This window comes from Amblyomma mixtum, chromosome 5, assembly GCF_055824585.1.
Source record: "Amblyomma mixtum isolate Tamu chromosome 5, ASM5582458v1, whole genome shotgun sequence".
Taxonomy (NCBI): domain Eukaryota; kingdom Metazoa; phylum Arthropoda; class Arachnida; order Ixodida; family Ixodidae; genus Amblyomma; species Amblyomma mixtum.
Genome location: NC_143016.1, coordinates 124,428,586 through 124,448,055, shown reverse-complemented (window position 1 = coordinate 124,448,055; position 19,470 = coordinate 124,428,586). Strand labels below are relative to the sequence as shown.

Sequence of the window (19,470 nt, the reverse complement as noted above, 5' to 3'; positions counted from 1 at the left end):
TAACTGTAGCACACGTGCTTGGAGTCGAGTTAGCGTGCAAAGCGCAGACGCAACATGGAACGTTTGCGGGATATTTTTGTTCGCCGGAGATGCTTGGTGTTCGATGCTGTTACGACTGAGCATCCCACCGCTGCCATAACTGTTACGAATGGGCATCCCACCCTGTCTCACTGTTGGAACTGGAGCATATCAGCCTGCTGCCACTGCTGCGCAGAGCTGAGCGAGGCAACGGTCGAGGCGACGGTAAGTCAACGAAACGTTTATGTACAGGATGTAGTACAAGGGCTTCACATAATCGGCTCAAGGGCCGAGAGCACAACGGGCTAGCACAAAGGAGCAGGGCAATGCCCCGGAAGAGCGTCTCTCTGACGTGATATCTCGTCTGCTACCCATCTGCTGCTCCTGCTCAGCGCGGCTCTGTTTTTATAGCCTTCGGTGACGGTTGCTCCATCCATTTGTTTGAACCCTCCAATCAGGCCACGCCGCTGGCCACCGTTTAAATTGGACGCATTGACCAGAAGAGCTCGGCCGTTGGAAGTTTGCAGCCTGGAAAGGGCGGGCGGCGAATCGTCAATTCAGTCTCAACTCTAGAGCCGACGCTAGTGAGGAGAGGGGGAAGGGACTGCTCCGGGCGAGCCAGGATGAATCCTGCTGCAAGCCGCGACATGTTCGAGAGCCCGGTCTTGCTGTGCGCAATGGCGGGCGCACGGCGCTGGTTTCCACGGAAGCCAGCAGAATGCATGTTCGGGCATAACAATGCTGAATATGTCCTTTGAATGCTCCTTGCATTCCTCGTCTTCCAGACTGAAAGGAACCCCATGCACTGGTCACATGTTGCCTTCGGTCTGAAAAAAGGTCTCCTAGTTGATTCTTCCGATTTCCTTGCAAAATTTAACAAAATTATAACGGGGTTGCTAACGTTTGTTGTAGGCAGCTATGCAGAGAATAAGCCACGACTCCTACATTTTTTATATGCGTCTGGATACATCGTCTAGACTTATGTGCACATAATCTAGGCCACTGAATGCATTTGACTTCTGAACAAATGCACTCTCGGGACAATTAGGGCGAAGAAAAAAGGACATGACGTGTTGTCTCACATGCACATTTCTCGGTCAAGTACCGCATTTATTTCTTGCATTTTTGAGGTGTTTTCATCTCGACAAACTTCTTCTCCTCTGTATACTACAAGTTATGAAACTGGTAGGCTTCTTTTCTCCCCGCATGAACAACGTGACACGGGCACCAGCAAGAGTGTGGCGGGGCAGCTCAGCGACGACCCATATGAGGCGCTCACGTCAGCCGACCCGTCAACGCTCGAGACTCAACAACCGCGTTCCCCTTGCCCGCTGTCACCCGCGCGCGCAACACGCATCGTGTGCAGGAAACAACGTACGCTTACACAAAAAGGTCGCCGGGCGCCTCGCCGCGCGCTCTCCAGCGGCAGCGCCGGGAGACGTGCGACGACGCAGCCGAGCTGCAGTTGCGCGCGAGCGCGTACGCTCTCACGAGTCACTTTGCATCGGCCGCGAGTGCGCAACACGCCTCAGCCTCACGGGCGTCTTATACCCCCTTCGATGCCGTCGACGCCGCTACTAGATGTAGCTTGCGGGCCTGCGCTTCGTGTTCCTAACCGCCCCCTCTCCTGGAAGAAAGCGTCATCCCTTTCAGAGTCATCTCCTCCCCGTTTCTCCGCCTGTGTAGTCATCTCTGCATCCGCCGCATCGCATGCGGAGAGCTTCGTAAAACTCCGCTGCCGCTGTTGAGTAGTCGGTGTGCATCGTTCTCCGCCAGTGCGACGTCCCGAGCCATGCCTGCTCCTGTTCCTCTCCTCCCTGGTGGATGAACCTTGCACGGAAGGCGGCGCTCCAACGCTGGACGCAAGATGGTGAGTACGGCAGGTTTGCGTTACGCGTTACCATTGTTATTTTTTGTTTTAGTTTGCTTTTCGGACGGCTGTCAGCAGAGACACATAAAAGTGTACAAGACAGCGCCAAAGACACGGCAACAGCGAGCCGTGAGCAGAGAGTGACGTTAACAAACAACATAAAGTGAAAATCACATGTTAATGACATTGGCTCTTCCGCTCTTCGCAGATAGATTTTTTTCGATGTGACACAAGCTTAGAAACGCGTCCGTGCAGGCAAGGAAATGTACATCTTTAATTATATTTGAACTGGAAGATGCGTGCGTGATTTGGAACCGTTTACTAAGATATATATACAATGCTATGTTATATTTTTATTTTATTTGGGCATAAAACTTATGAAATCAGAGAAAAGACAGAAGGAGGTCCCATAGTTCATGGCTGCATCGGGACATAATTTTAGTGCGAACCTGAAGAAGCATAAGATTATAGAGCACCGCAACAGTTTTCATACATGAGTTGCTAATAATTCCTTTGAATGATATTCACACAGATATCACAGCTATACAAAGCGCGATCGACGTAAGCGAGAATATCTGCAATATCAAAGATTCTGAATGATGCGGATATACAAAGGAAACTGTTATATGCATTAAAGTTAGCATAGTAATTCAAGACAAGGAATAGTAATAAACAGAGAAAAAAAGATAGGAACAGGAAGCTTACTATTTTAAACTGACGTCAGTGGACACTTTTCAAGTTTCATATAATGCAATTGGTAGTTAGTCTTTGAGCATGTGCAAAGGTGAAGATTGTGTAATGATCGTTGGTGAACACTTCCACAGTGACATGGGCCAATAAATAGCGATTTGGTGTCCGTAATTCGTGCGCACAGCTGGTAGTAGAACAAAATGCCTAGCGAACCTTGTTAAGTTCGGATTAATAACAGTACCCCTACTGAATACTACTGACGGGGATTAGGTTATTGACGGATTTGTAAACAACAATCACGACGTGACAGTAAACTGGAGGAACATTTGGTAGAATCCGATGATCGTGAAGAAGTACCAAGGCATCACTTCGATACGAACTGAAGGTTATAATACGAGCGGCTTGGTTTTGCATAAGTTGCAGCTGTGCTAAACGCGCGCAGTAGGTGTTTTCCCATGGCGTAATTCAGTAAGTAAAGTTACTGTTCATGAATGCGTAATAAAGAAAAATCGGCGTCAATTGGGAGAAAAAGTAAGTGTTCGAAGAAGTGCTCTTATTCCGTAATAGCATTTTAATTTTATATGCGAGATATGTCGTGTAAACGATCCGTTTCAGTGAAAAATAACACGAGTCAAATATACACTTGTTAGTTTCAGGAAAGTATTTTGACCTAAAGCAATTACTGGGCTACACGAAGGAGTCTGAAGATGCGGACAAAATGGCGTAAAATTTGTTTTATCAAGGTTAATCACCGAATAATTGCGAAATAATAAGATACTGTTTAAACCGGCTCTTAGCTTCAGAGAAAGAATCACTTTGTCATCACATGTTGTACAGCTGTGCCGTTAGCATAAAAAATAGAACGGAATCTTATGACAGGCAGGTACTGGATACAAACAAAAAATATTAGTGGGCCAATTATCGAACCTGCGGTGCTCCCCTCTTAGAAAACCTAAAGTTGAATTGAATTGAATTAATTTTTATTTCGGATTGTCAGAAATCCTGGAGCCCGGAGCTAAAGGCCGATAAATTCTGCCTGACAGGGCCCCAGGCCCAAAGCAAAAAAACATAAGTACAGATATACGTTTAGAGCAGCAACAGTGTGGGCCATTGTTTAAAACGAAACTTAAATCAACACAAAATAGGAAATGGATGCATCCACTGAAGCATGAGACACGCATTACGTGAAACACTACATAGCGGACAAGGCCTTAAACATAACGTACCAAGAAAATAGGGAATAAGAAAACCGCATTAAATACGAACAGTTGAAAGAAGATAAAGTTTAATTACACTTTTAAATGAGCGAGCAGTTTTGAAATCCTGAGACATGGTGTAAATGAATGGGAGTTTATTAATTAACACCGAAACAAAAGATGCACACGATTTATTTCTTGTCCTGTTAGATATCCTTGACCAGAGCTAAAGCGTTGCCCATGATACCTATAACTTCAAAATTTGCGAATACAATTTTGTGCTTCATCTACTCAAATGCTTTGGTTACGTGAATGCACACACATCCAGCGTAGCAGCCTTGATCAATGGTAGTTTAATCTTGTCAATGAAGGCTACAGCTCAACTGATGTTTAGACTGATGTTTAGGTGTCTTCGAATAACTTTTTCGATAACCTTGCTAAAAAAGACCAAAATGGCAACTGGACAATGTAGAGGTAAGCAAGTTAGGTCCCGCTTTTTAAAAATTCGGGTAAATTTCATCATTTTAGTCTAAGGTTTAAATATTTTGGTCCTAAAATGTAGGTCAGTGCCATGTCTAAGAGGTGCAGCAAAGAGGTAGGCAATCAATTTCCCATTAGGTGAAAGGATGGTATCAGGGCCAGCACTAGTTGTTTTAGTTCATCTATGATAGCTTACACTTCATCCTTTCTTGCAAAAAACAAGAAAAAATCCTGAATTACAGATTATACGAGTGCTCTAGAATGACGTAAGGGCTTCATATTATAACCAGGAATTCTGGACGCGCGCATTTTTTCAACGGCTAGCTGTTTATGAACGCATTTTTTTCGCACTTTGTAATATTGCACCATAGCAATACACCCGCAGAGCCCTTTCTGCTATTTATTCTTAAAAAAGCGTCCCATTGGTCATCTATGGCATTCTTAACTACTTGGTGACAGCACAGGACGAACTTTAAAAGGTACCTTCTGCCAGCCATCGGAAGGTTAGACTACTCCCGACAATAGATTCGTACCAGTACCTTACAAAATTCTATACTCACCTCACAATTAAAAGTTATATCCTAGAAAGCTGGGCTTGGCTGTCACAGAAATAATCGTTAAATAGTTTGCAATATCTAGCTAGTAATTACAAAATCATCCAGACGATGTGCCCAGGTTCGCGATAGGAGGTCTATACGCATCCCTGTTTTGGAATGCATGCACTCGGTCATTTGTTCTTAATACGTCTGCTATGGTGAATAGTTTTAGAATCGTAATCTGCTTCATTTCCTAGTTTAGGTACCCGGTTCAGCATATTGCTGTATTTAGCGCAACGGTATCGAAGTTTAGCACTATATGGACGCTGTTGAAGTTTCTTATACGGATAGTTTTTTATTTGTTTGAGCAATCCTGTCGCCTCCCGAGAGCTTTTTTACATTTAACAGATGTAGATGAGTCATTTTACATCTTTTACACGGTGAAAAGACGTCGAAAGAAACCGGTGTGTCAAATAACAATGATATTTTTACCAGTCTGAGTTAGGTATGCGTGTGATAAATTGATAATCGGTAAGGACAGGTTTCATGAAATATAGGTCAGGATTAGCCGAGAAGTCGTGACGAAAGAGATGGAATGATGGACAGTTATTGAAGACCGCAGACGGCTACACTCGCCAGATGGATGGAAACTTGACATAGTACAGTCGATGAGAATGTTGGTAGTTCCAGGTATGCATCCAGTGGGTACACGGCTTCGGGATTCGAAACTGTCACCACAAAACTCGTACGAGTATTCAGCACGAACAGGATTAATTAGCTCGAAAAGTTTGATGTCGATGTCTCCTGTTAAACAATTTTGTTTTTACATGTAAACTTATTTAGAAGTGATCTGAGTGCATAAATTTATGCTGTTATTAGTAAGGGCAGCGAGGCGGTGTTCGTGTGCGTATATCGCAGCTATTTTAGTTCGATTTACTATGAATCACATTTTTCAAATCAGAGACTGCGGTCATTTCTTCGCTTGAAATTTTTTAGTTGGTGAAATGAAAATCGCAACGCTATCATGGTTACTGGATGACCGATGGCAGTATTCTGGCTTGTATGAAGGGATGCATAAGAGCGTTTTATCCATCGGACTCAGCCATGCCACTTCTCTGGACTTCTTTTATTCAATTTAATTGCTGATAAAACGTTGTCTACGAAGAATATTTAAGCTTAAGCTTTGTGGCTGTAAAGGGGGAAGGATTAATGTTTATGGTTCAGAACCAATCAGGTATTTCCAGGAACAGAAGAGCAAGTTGCTGGGCTAGTTGGTGCTATTGCATCGTGGTGGAGCAGCGCAAAGGACGGGACACAAGAAACAAGGAAGGACGTACACAGGCGCTGACTATCAACTGAATTTTTATTACGAAATACAGAGAATATATAGCAATCATGAGGGGGTGGAACATAGATAAAAGGGTTGCTCGGTCACCGGAATCCAGAAGACAGTCACGTCAGTAGATAAAGTATATTGGTAAATGTGGTGGCGGTGAAAGACGATAAAGAGAAGCGGAGGGTGTATAGGGCCAAGGCGCGAAATAACGGATGATAGGTAATGAAAGGTGAGGTCGCCCAAAAGGGGCTAAAAGCTATAGACAATCAATAACAGAAATGATGGCATAAAAAAACATATAGAAATCTTTAAGAATAATAAAAAAACACTTTAAAAACATTAATAACTGGTTGGCTGGGAGGTGTGAAGGGCCGGCAATCAACAAACACATTAAGGCCTCACAGAAGATGAATTTTTAAAGAGGCCAAAAAAAGGAGGCTAGAAGCACGAAACAACTAAAAGGGGGAGCATTTTTTATGCTATCATTTCTGTTATTGATTGTCTATAGCTTTTAGCCCCTTTTGGGCGACCTCATCTTTCATTACCTATCATCCGTTATTTCGCGCCTTGACCCTATACACCCTCCGCTTCTCTTTATCGTCTTTCACCGCCACCACATTTACCAATATACTTTATCTACTGACGTGACTGTCTTCTGGATTCCGGTGACCGAGCAACCCTTTTATCTATGTTCCACCCCCTCATGATTGCTATATATTATCTGTATTTCGTAATAAAAATTCAGTTGATAGTCAGCGCCTGTGTACGTTCTTCCTTGTTTCTTGTGTCCCGTCCTTTGCGCTGCTCCACCACGATTTTCAGGAAGATGATAAAGCTTGTAGGAAAAGTGGAAGGTCGTCTTCAGAGACGATTTGATAGACCCGACTATCCTCAATTTGTCTGACATTATCTGACAGTTCTCTCTCCAGTTCTCTCTCTGCCACATCTTTTCATTCTTCAGTGATTCTTCACTACTCTGCTCTCAATTTATGCTCGAAGCTGTTCCATTTTTTTTTTCGAAATCTGCGTTCGAACAAATGGTGTAAAAAAATCAGAAAGAATTCATTTTTCCTGCACCGAAAACGCAGCTAAATCAATCGCAGCAGCACCCTTGACTGTGCGAAAGTTTGAAAGGACTGAAGAAAAGAATGTTGCACCGACCAGTAACATAGAAGGCACACGTGTGCAAAAGGCACGTTTGCGTGTCTTCTCTGTCTGGTTGGTCGCGCCGTCTTCATATTACTGCTTTGTATGCTCCTCCGGTTTGTGTCTTTGTCCTGCAATATGCGAGAAATTATTAGAATAAATAAGGATAAAAAGTATATGTAGTCGCCACTCACTGCTTGCTTAGCGACTTCATCTTACACATTTACTTGATGTTTGTGTGGCCTAATCGAAAGACTACAACAACAAAAAACTGACCCTATGCAGAGTGCTAGGCTTGTGCGAATACTCGGTCGATTAGTATTCGGTATTCGACGTTCACGTTTTGATATTTGCTAACCGAAGTTTTCGTATTCTAAATATCGAAGTATTCGTCACAAGCGAATAACGTTTCTGGAATGCTTGCTGCGGCAGTCTGGGTTACGAGTGCCGTATATTGCCACTTCTGAGTCTATCCCCAGCTGGCAGCTTTCATTGACCGATATAAAAACGACGCCAAATATAAGCCGATCCCACCCTTCTCCACTGGTTCCCTGTAACTGTAGCTAAAGAAAAAAAAACTATGTATTCCTCCGGCGAGCTATTTGATATGTAGTTCCTCGTGATTGCATCCTTGCGAACCTTTCCTTTACCGACTTCTCACATAGTAGCGAACTCTTCCTGGTGCACTTTAACGACGCACTTCCTCGCGCAGCTGAAAACAGCCGCGCGACAAGGCACTCTCAATTAGCACCAGCAAATAGAGGCAAGTGCCTAACAAAGTCGATAAGAAAGTGCAGCTTCCATGTCTTCCACATGTGTGCGGCCCGGCTGTCTAATGGGCAAACCGAACTGCCTACGGTCCTTTAGTTTCGCATTCCAGCGCGACGCACGCTCCGCGTCATGGTGCTGTGCGGGTTACCGGAAGTAACCACCCTTGATTTAACCGGAAGTAATGCCCCTTGAATTCACCGGAAGTTTGCTCTCGCACTGCCTACTGCTGGTCGCGGGAAGCGACCGCCAGAGCGAGCGAGCCGAGTATAGCGCGCAGTTCTAAATTTCGTTAGTTGAACGACTTGTGTACGCATGGACGACTTTTTTCCTTTTTGATATGTGGACCTTCATGCAACATGATGGGAACGGGCTCTGTGCAGAAACAGCGCAATACCCGCGGCTCAGCAGAACTCTACTCAGACCCCGAAAGTAGGTGGCTCCACATGTAGGCTGAGTTCCCCATCCAATCACGAATGGCCATTTTTGTCAAAGGTCGACATATACACGGCAATGTACGGTATTACGCGCCTTTCCTATAGACGCAACATTCACAAGAAAAAAAAACGGGAGAACTTAAGCTCCGCCTTTAAGGGTGCGACACGACACCTGTTCCCCTTGCCCACACAGACGCGGTTTCCTCTTTCATAATCATTATGTGGAAGACCACACGGCATACATAGAAAGCTCCGCTCTACTTAAGCCTTACGAACGTGCCTGCGGGGCGTAGCGGAAGCCCGAGGATCAGGGTTCGATTCCTGCTGAGGCTACGTAGGTGTGGTTACTAGGAATGCAGCGATGGTTCTGCTGCGTAGCAGCTTGAGAGGCAACTCTTGTAACGTTAGTCATCATCTGCTCCGTGTTTATATGAGGACGAGGAGGAAGAGGCAGGCCGACAGCCCTTGCGCTTGGCGCGTTGCTCGCGGTTGCTCCGAAAGCTGAAGATCCAATGCGCCGCTGGCATGTCTGGCTTCTCTAGTGTTCGACCTTTCTTAAGCGCATCTAGCCTGCTGCGGTCGTGCATATTCATGTCCTGACACTTAAGGTGGCTCTCTGTCGTGTACTTTCAATAAATTTATTTATGATGAGAGCCACTGGCCACCTGACTACCTTAAAACCCCCTCCATACACAAGTTACAAGATCAATCGGTATGGCGGAGTTGCGAGGGATCACATGTACTCTTGCATTACACCAGCAGCGCTCAGATACCTCTCGGTACCGCCAACCCAGACAATTAGTCAAATGCTATTTTCGGCTGCGGGAGCCATTGTGAGTTGCACCAGGGGCTCCTAATCACTAAGCACGTGGAACAGCTTGTGTTTCTACATCACAACAATTAGATTTCAGCGTACTGGGATGTAGATGTCAGTTGTTTCCTGGGAGTGAAGCATGCGTTTTTTTACAATTGCTCTCGGTGACATTGCTGCAATATCATGTGCGTTTCTTATGGAGTTTCCACCCCTGGGTCTATCTAACTCTATCTAAGGCTACTGCAGGTATGGCATTATTGAGTTCGCGCAGAGGCTCTGCTTCTCATCTAACACTTACGCAACGCCAGGCGATTGTTCATATTCATGGGATCGAATATTATTGACCGATGAGTTAAAAGAACACTGTGGCGATCCGCTATTGACTGAATGCGTTGTTCGCGTAGTGCCTCTCCTTTTTTTCACGCAGTCTGTAGGGCGATTCGCTAATCAAACTGCTAAACTGCTTCTCAAGCCTTTTATAAGTGAGTCTAAGTACATATGAAGAGCAGGGTTTGGGCGTTGCTGCACTCCTTAACAGGTAGCTCTTTCAAGGCTGAGCCACAGCTGCAGTGCATTCTGTCACAACAGACGCAAACGACATTGAACAGTTAGAGCTTAGTGTTTCAGCTGAGAAACAAATTCGTTATGGCCTTCGATCACCACCGTCTGGATACTTTATTCGCAGCTGTGTCTCAACCTTTTTTTTTTCAGACATGTCTATATTTTCTATCGTGGACTTGACAACGAGTGGAGAAACCTCAGAGGAGACTTCTATGCATGCGCTGTGTCACCGCAGCACGCAGCTGCTTTTATGCGGTTATTTAAAACGAAGCTGTATACTTTGAATGCGTATAGAGCCTAGCATATTTTTTTCACGAAAGCGACAAACAGGTTTTCGTATGGAAGGGGGGAAAATGAATCGGAGCTGATACCTTGATATCCTTTCGAAAGCTATGTTATGTGATGCTTTCAAAGGCTTGCGTTTTCTAGGAAGGCTGCTTGCATTCAAATCGTGCGACACATTTCAAGCCGCTGCATCTACGCCATATTACAAAGCAGCTGTGTTAGGCGTCGCCTCCAGTGGCGCTCACTAGTGATTGCAAAATTCAGAAAGTCTTTCGGTTTTTCTGCTATCAAAAGCTTTGATGTGGCAGCAAATTTCAGAGGTGCGTGTGAGAGAAAAGCTTCTGCTTGGACTCAAGTGTAGGTGTATTGTACGGGACTAGTATTGTGAACTTCAGCTATTCGTGCAGTGCTTACAGCAATCTGCCCCGCTTTAAAATGTGCTGCCCAGAACATGCCGCGAACATTTCGCACGGCCACTGTAAACACGAATACGCCGATATGGGAGTGAAAAGGGAGTAAGTTGTCTTCTAGAGCACCCTTTTTACTCCTTTCTATTCAGGGTCCATGAGGAGACTAGGGGCGTCATACGACTGTATAGAAGTCATTTCTCTGCTGGGAACACGGTATTTTGGTGTAAGGCGTGCGCAGTTCTTCTCAGACAATTTTATAAGGCTGCTCCAAATCAAGGTGATGGCATTCGAGGAAAACACTCACACAAAGCACTCGCGCACGCACATGCAAACACAGGGTTATCACAGGGTACGTACACTCTGAACACGGATAGGAACAATATGGGAGTAAGAAGTGAGTAAGCTGTCCTCTAGTGCACTCCTCTTTTATAAAAAGGAGTTGGCTTGACGGCAGCTTACTCCCAATCTACTCAATTCTGTTTATAGCGTACTATACCCGCATCCGGTACTGAACTGGACTTGATGTGGTGACTGGGGCGGCTAGAAACGCTTCTAGCTGCTTATACGAGTAGTGAGAGTGCAGCTTTGGGACACCGCACAATGCCACTGATAGTGACGGCCGGCCTTTGACGCTTTTCTGAGGCATCGCTATAGAGGAGCGATTTCCGGCAAGTAATGCAGAGTCAATAGGTACCTCAACCTTCTCAATAACGTGGGGCTTACACCGGCAACCATTCCCGTATTTTATTTATTTATTTATTTATTTATTTATTTATTTATTTATTTATTTATTTATTTATTTATTTATTTATTTATTTATTTATTTGTTTGTTTATTTATTTATTTATTTATTTATTTATTTATTTATTTATTTATTTATTTATTTATTTATTTATTTATTTATTTCTTATTTATTTATTTATTTATTTATTTATTTATTTATTTATTTATTTATTTATTTATTTATTTATTCTCAGGGCCGAAGCATTACAGAGAGGAGTGGGTGATACACAACAAAAACAGAACAGGTGACGCAGCACTACAATGTAAAATCAATTACAGCATTCTTAAACAAGCCGGCGTTTGTAATGGAGGCGATGGAAGCGGGAAGGTGGTTCCACTCCTTAGCAGTCTTGGGGATAAAAGAGGCGAAGTGTAAGTTGGTGCGACTGCTGGGTACGCCAACTTTGAACTCGTGGTCGCTGCGGGATGAAATGTAAGATGGCGGTACAAGCAACGTATCTCTGAGGTGAAGGTTTGAATGGTAGATTTTGTGGAATAGGCATAGACGGGAAATTCTGCGACGGATTGAAAGATCCGGTAAGTTTAAATTTGCTTTCATTTGAGTTACACTTGCAGTTCGATGATAGTTAGAAAAAATGAAACGGACAGCCCGATTTTCAATGGCTTCGATTTTCAGAATTAGTGAGTGCGGGACGGTGTTCAAACAGCAAAAAAAAAATGCTTTACGTTCAGCTGCTTTCAAAGAGTCGGATCTGAGCGTCTTCTTCCGGCCTTGCGCCCGGTAGCTTTTGTGCCCACTTTGACTACGTACCCACATGAACAGGCTTGGTAGTACGGTCAGCTCTCGACAATGCGAACTCCAAGATAAACGAAACTTTGTTCGAATCATGCGGAATTTCGATTAACTTGAGCTTTTAAACACACTCGATGTTGAGGGAACTGAAGCGTCAGTTCGAATAAAGCGAAAGTTCGAATTAAGGGAGTTCCAATCACGTGAGACCAGTGTAGGAACTTTTCCTCATTGCCGTTGTGGGCTACACAAACTCGACTTTCGGGCAGGCCGTAAGGTATGTGCGACGCTTTTGCTACCTACATAATGTCACTAACATCATAGACAAGAAGAGTGATCAAAAACTTCTATCCTAACTTTCTAGCGTAAGCCCATCCATCAAAACCGGAATCTGTGGTCGACGGCTGCAGCAGAGTGAAATCTGGGCTAGTTGGTTCATATTTTTGAGGGAAACCAGTCAGAAATACCAAGGACAAGAAGAGGAAGGCACACAACGACGACTGGACTAACAACTGCGCTTTATTGAAGAAAACATTTTCCCAGCAAGACGAACAGAGTGCGCACTGCACACGCGGCACCAAACACCAGGCAATAGCAAAGGGAAGGACAGATATCAAATCTACCGCCAGCGATCAGGAAAATGAAATTCTTTTTCGAGTAAGCGCACCGGAGTTAAGCTGATGCAGTAATCGCCATTCATGTGAGGGAGTATGCTTCAAGACCCTCGGGCTCTTTTTTGCCCTTCCTCTGCCAAGAATGCTAATATCTCTGAACAATGGGTAGCAGCCACACTCATGTCAATGGCGATGCAAGTTTGAGCCATCATCAGAACCCAATGATGTGTGGTGTTCTCGCTGCTTGTCATTGATCTCTTAGCTTCATGAGGCATGTGGGGCGATGAAGGAACAAAGAAAATTTTTACTTATTGATGGATTTCTTTCTTTCTTGTTGCTTCTTGATCTGATGTAATTGTGCAAAAGATTTATAGGGGGTTGCAGAGAAATGCAGTGTTTTAGAGCGTGTAATTAGGGCAGAAATGACAGCCCTTTTGTAAGCAGTCGCAACTTTGAGGCAAGCATTTTTCTTTAGTGTTCTTTGATTTTATCTCAGGGTTTGGAAGAGTCTAAGAGTCTTGTGGAAGCAAGAGCCCGTCATTGCGTCTCAGCGTAGGGGTTATACATATGATAAGGGCAGGTGCAGTAGCATTCTCACAGCAGGTGGACACCTATAAGTTGGCCGTACAATGATGGAAGGCGTGAGAACGGCAGCCATTAAAAAAAAAAAATACATTGACAGCGCTTAAGCTAGCTGCCGATGAAATTCGCGATTTGGGCAAACGCCGTAAATTTTGTTCATAACATATAATTCACAACATCCTGTATATGCTAACGCCTTCCTCCCCCCCTACGGGTAGAAAGAAGTGACAACGACAATAATGTATGTAGCGCACTTTCCAGACTCCCTTCCCCTTGAGTGCGCCAGCACCCAGTAATACTTGGATCACTGTAGGGAGCACACACAACGCCGACAAAGGCAGCATCAGTATGTGTAATACTGTTTCGTTTCCACGTATCTGCCTTCCGCAACATATCTTTCCTGTAGGATCACGGAACAGTGGCAGAAGCAGACAACGCCGTAAACTCCGGTCAATGACCCTCACAGAGCTTTCACTGTGAACCCGTGGTATTTAAATTTGTCCGCTTTAGAACAATTGTTGTTTATGGGGAAAACTGTTCGCTATAATGAGAGTATGGCCGCAGGCCAATGTATAAGGCATTACTGACCCGAATAACAACAGGAGCACAGGATGACAGAAAGAAACCCAAGAATGCGATGTCCTGTGTTACAGTGCTTAGGGTCAGTGTCTTGCCAACTGGTCCGCAGCCATACCGCTCTGACTTGCATTGCTTCAAAACCGCTTTGTCGCGTCTCCTCTGCCTTGTAAAGTTGTGGTATTCTTGGGCTCAATTGTTTGCTTGACTTTTACTTTACATGTTTTTTTGTATTACCAACGGTTCGTTGTTTCTTTACTGTGAAGGGTGGTTGTGTTTACAAGAAATCGCTCCTCAGATTTAGTGTACGTTGTACATAGTGCTTAAGTTACTCCCAGAAATGCAGCCCGTATTCAAACCATCCCTCCATATTCACGTAAAAAAAAAACAAGCAAAGAGCGACTGAAATTTGTCCCACTGCACACTTACCCAGAATATCCTACTCCTGTTTCTTTACTACCTTCGTCATCCAGTAATATCAGCACAGGTACGCTTGATTTACACCTTTTTGTAATTAATACAAGTGGCTCAAGTGCAGCACCGAAAGTACAGGAATGATTTGTTCTTAAACCAACCTTATAGTACGCACAAAGGTTAATCTTCTGATCTACGTGTACAAACACCTCCTTTCTTTAATCAGCAGCGCCGGGGCGATGAGAAATAAACAAAAAAATAAACGCGCAGTCACTTCGGCAAACCCCTCTCTTCCACCTGCCAGTGTAAAAAGCACTTTCAAGGCGCACGTCGTGGAACCCGTTGATATATCGCGCTATACGCCAGCTGGACCTCGCGACTGCTTCATTTCTTACTACTACAGCTGTTTCATTTTCCTTCCGCCAACCTACTACAAGCGGACGAGTTTACGGGTGCCACGCTGTACGTCGTCTCACGGCTCCACGTGTGTGAAAGCTGTCGCTCTCTTCTCGGCTTGTTGCTTTGTATAAAGGAATAAATTTCAAGCGCCACCTCCTTCAGACAATGGGGCGACGCTTCGTTCTAGGCACAGGGGCGATACGAGGAAATGCGAACAGCGCGACGCCCATGCGCTTTGCTGTTTGCGTTCATTTCCACCGCTTTTGTCCCTGTATAGTTAGAAAAAGACGCTACGGTCGTCCATTATACAATCATGGACGATTCTATAGCCTCTTTTTCTCACCACCGAGGTACAAGCGCGACGAAACAAAAAAGATGCCCGCATTTCTTTCTATCGCGACAGTACACTGCTGGTTATCTAAACACCGAGATTATCAAACATCAAGAACGACCTAGGGTGCATACAGTCCTACGTAGAGCGTCGCTTAGCACAATGCGAGCGAATGCAACACCGTGTAACACGGGAGCAGGTGCGGGAAGACAGCGGCGCTAATTTGAAAGCGGCTCGCGATTTACGATGACGCGCGGCAGCGCTCGCAGCTTGCCCCGAAGAGATCTCGCCGAGACACCAGCCCGGACGGAAGCCCCGTATGCCAAGTAGGAGGCGTCAAATGCAGACGTCTCTCAGGCGTGCCTGAGCCGAGTTGATTCAAAGCGTCGCTCCTTTTTTTTCTTTTCTTTTTATCACGTAACAAAGAACAGGCTCCCGCAGCTCATGCACCTTGCGTATTCGCGAGTTAAGCATGGCCGCTGGGTTCGTGACGAGGATACAAATGAGCACTGCAGCTAAGTCTACGTCGTGAGCGATCTAACGCCGTCATTGGTTGATCTGCGGTGCTTCGTTACTAACCACGGCGCCAGTGACAAATGAGTATCTGCAGTGTTGCGTGACAACACAGTATACAATTACATGTGCACCACTGTTATGCAAACCGTCCCTATGCATTCCTGTGCCTGTCCCACTGTCTGATTTCAACTCTCCATTCCATTTTCATCCTCTCTATTCTGAAGTAAACGGCTTTCAAATCTGTCATCTGTATAAATGATTTCGCAGCCAGCTCATCGCGGAAGCCATTTGTCTGCATTCAGTCCAGGACGGATAGCATTCAGTCGATCTGTCACCTCTCCATCCTCATTGTTCGCTTGGTCCCACGTTAAGCAGTCTCCTGTCTAATAGAACACTGTTTCTTAAGGTTGCACTCAGACGTACCCCACTATGTCAAGTTTAGACCACGCGAATATGCGCTCAAAACAATTGACACAAAACTGTTACATCGTTTTTTCTTTGATCCTTAACTGTTTTCCCACCCTTTTGGTCGTTACTTTGCTCACTCGTTTACTGCCACTTTCTACTTAACGCGTTCGCCCGCTCATTCACTCACTTACTGGCTCACTGACTCGCCCATTTACTCATTAATAACTCTCCCCCTCACTCCCTTATTCACTCAATTACCTCTCTCTTTCTCACCCAGTCATTCACTCATTTACTCACTCGCTCCCACGCTGGCTGCCTCGTTCTTTCATTTACTCTCTGACCCACTCACTCGTTTACTGGCTCGTTCTTTCAGTAATTCTCTCATTCGCTCCTACCGTATCGCCGGCATGGTCCGATGCGCGCTCTCAGTGCTCGCCATGGCATGAGCGCTCATATGGCAAGACCGGTACGGTGCAAAGACGCATTGTAAGTTCGCGTTGCGGTAGAGCGTTACGTTGCCACAGGACGGAAAGTCGCCTTCGAAGGAATCATGCCCAACCAGTTAGGGGAAAAATTTTGAAAACAGGAAAACTGTAAGATGCTGTTATGAATTTAATGTAGGCAGTGGTGCATTGTTCTGATAGGTTGCGAAACATTTCTTTTAAAGTGTTTCCATTGATCGCATCGAACAGTTCAGACTCCCATAGAAAACCAATGCGGAAAGCTTTTGACGATAGCAGAAACGTTAATAGAAAAAAAATTCAAGGCTGCCGTAGGGTGATCTGAGGATATATTCGATTGTTATAGCGAAATCTTGCATTATATGAAAAATTTGAGTTCATAACAGGTTTCCCACTCAAAAATGCTTTGTCCAGTATTGCTGGGTATGTGTCCGGTATCAACCATCGTACTCGGTTGTTTGGCCACTTTTCAGTGCCGGGAGAGGGTGCGGAGGTCGAGCCCCACCATGAAACCTGCTAAGCAGCCTTTCTCAATGGGAGTATGCCCGCCTCCGTCTGATTACGGCAGTGTGATACATCCGGTGGTTATCCGACACCGTGAGGGCAGGTTCGGACAGCTGTCTGGTCCCAGTGTACACATCCGTGGGGCAGGACCATCGGCATGTGGACCAGATTTTCGCCTCGGGAGGCGTCTACCGAGCTCAGGCCTGCAGTGAGTTACTCTTCAGGAACTCAGATGGGCAATGCCAGTGACAAAATACGTCCAGCTGTCCCAGACCACTCTAATGATGCCAACTGGAGACCGTCTCCAGCAGCGGCCCTACTACGGCGCTCTTCTCGTGCAAGGAAACCCCGAGACCCACCTAGCTTTTTAGGGGGAAGTAGTAATGCTGTATCGCCGGGCCGGCATGATCTTATGCGTGCCTTACGGGCTCGGCAAGGCGCGAGGGCGACCAAGTCTTCATCTACTCCGAGGCTAAGGCCTAAGTGAACCGCATACACGTTTCATTGTGCCGCCCTGCTAGGCTTAAGTGTTCCTTTACTTCAGCTCCCTCACTGCCTAGCTCACTCGCTCATTCACTGAGACACTAGCAGACTCATTCGCTCGCTCGCTCGCTCGCTCGCTCGCTCGCTCACTCATTAATTCTCTGACGCACTCATTTACTCACAGGTGTGCTCATTCATTCCTTCACTCGCTCACCCTCTCATTCATTCACTTGCTCAGTGAGTGACTCACCCGCTTAATGACCCGTTGGTCGCTCGCTCAATCACTCGCTCACCACACGCTCGTTAAAAGGTCTATTTCATTCGCTCACTGACCAATTAACTTACTCACTAATTCATTTGTTTACTCACTCAATATCTTACAGACTTACTCACTAGCCCACTCACTCCTTCGCTCACTGACACGCTCACTTGATCTGTCAATCACTGACTTGCATGGTGGATCACTCGCTCACCACCTGACTACTCCCTTGGTAACTCAATGATCAAGATATATGCTTATACTGCCTCACTCACTGACTCACTCACTTACTGGCTCCCTCTCACGCTTGTCACTGGTCAGTCAGTCAGATACTAACTTGCTCTTTCATTCAGCGCCTCTCTCGCTCACTCATTCACTCACTGACATTCTCAATGCTGGCTCAATCTGTCACTTATCCATCTATTCCTTTACCAACTTAATCACTCATTCCCTTGCTCACACACACACACACACACACACACACACACACTCGCACTCACACACACTCACACTCACACACAAACACACACTCACACTCACTCACACACACATACACACGCACGCACACACACACACACACTGAGCCTCTATCGCTCATTCATTCGCTCACTCTACCGCTCACTTACTCCTTCCCTTGCTTCTTCACCCTCTCTGTCAGTCATTCACCCCCTTAATGGCTCCCTCAGCCTCTCATAACCACTCTCCCTCAGTTCTTCACCCAAGTACTCGTTCATTGTTTACTAGCTCGATATTTAATTTGCTAATTCACTGTACAGCTCGCTCGCTCACACATTGTCATTTTCTCAATCCTTTGCTCGCTGCCTCGATGAATCACTCATTCGCTCACTGAGTTACTCGCCAACTTGGTTTCTTTCTCTCTTGCTCGATCACTGCCTAACTCCCTCACTAACTCGCTCCCGAATAATTCGCTCACCCACTCATTCGCATAAAATCTCGCTGTCTCGGTCACTTACTCATGCATTCACTGACCCAATCACCCCGCCACTCACTCCCTTGCGGGTCCGCTACCTTCACGAAAGTAGCCAGGGGGGGGGGGGGGGGGGGGGGGGGGCTTATGGGGCTTCAGCCTTCCCCTCCCGAAATTTTTTCGAACTCTCACGCACCGCTGACCAAAACAACCACCGGCGCCGGAATACATTCTGGATTGTGTCACCTACTGAGTCTTTTTCAGAAAAAAAGGACATTTTGGCGCGTACGTAGCTAACTCGGGTTGAATTTCGTGGCGATGCCCATGCTCCTGGAGTCACGTAACGCAAGCGTCAGTTAACATCATGATCAAAATTACCATGTGAATACGGAAACTTTTAGGACATCAATAACCGCTCTTGATTGACCTTGCTTATTGAAAGCCCTGCCCACGCGGCGTTTCCCAACATACACAATCGGATACTGGTTATTTAAACTTGCGGCATCATTCGTGGCTTTTGTTTGTCCTTATCTTTCCTTTTTAGCTAACTGCTTTTACTTTTTCTTTGAACCAAAGAAATACCCATCTGTAATTATGGGTACAGATTAATCGTCGCCGTGCAGGCAGTTAAAAAATACTGACATTTGTATTGATTTCTGCATTCTTCTATTATCCTAACACTATGGTGCTGTCGCGACCGCAGCATGGCCCAAGTATATATCGCGACTTCTGCTATCATAGTTTTGTTCTTGCCCTGATCGTCTGTCTTTCCGTGTCTAAAGTTTACTATCTGTGATTGCGCCTTGTTTGACGCATTATATAGAGTGACTTTTGCTTAGATACGTATATTTAATGGAGACATACGTGTATTTAAATATCTTGTTGCGAGGTTTTGTGTACACATACAGTGACTT

General features: G+C 45.3%; 1 protein-coding gene across 1 annotated transcript in view; it reads left to right on the top strand.

Annotated features, from left to right (window-relative positions):
* The first annotated feature begins 1,422 nt into the window (after window positions 1-1,422).
* Window positions 1,423-19,470, top strand: part of LOC149343609 (beta-1,3-galactosyltransferase 1-like) — a 51,980-nt gene continuing 33,932 nt past the window's right edge. Inside the window, exon 1 of the mRNA XM_089545973.1 lies at window positions 1,423-1,888. Within this exon, the coding sequence (XP_089402099.1) occupies window positions 1,886-1,888 (3 nt within the window). The 5' untranslated portion in view covers window positions 1,423-1,885. The remainder of the gene's footprint in view (window positions 1,889-19,470) is intronic.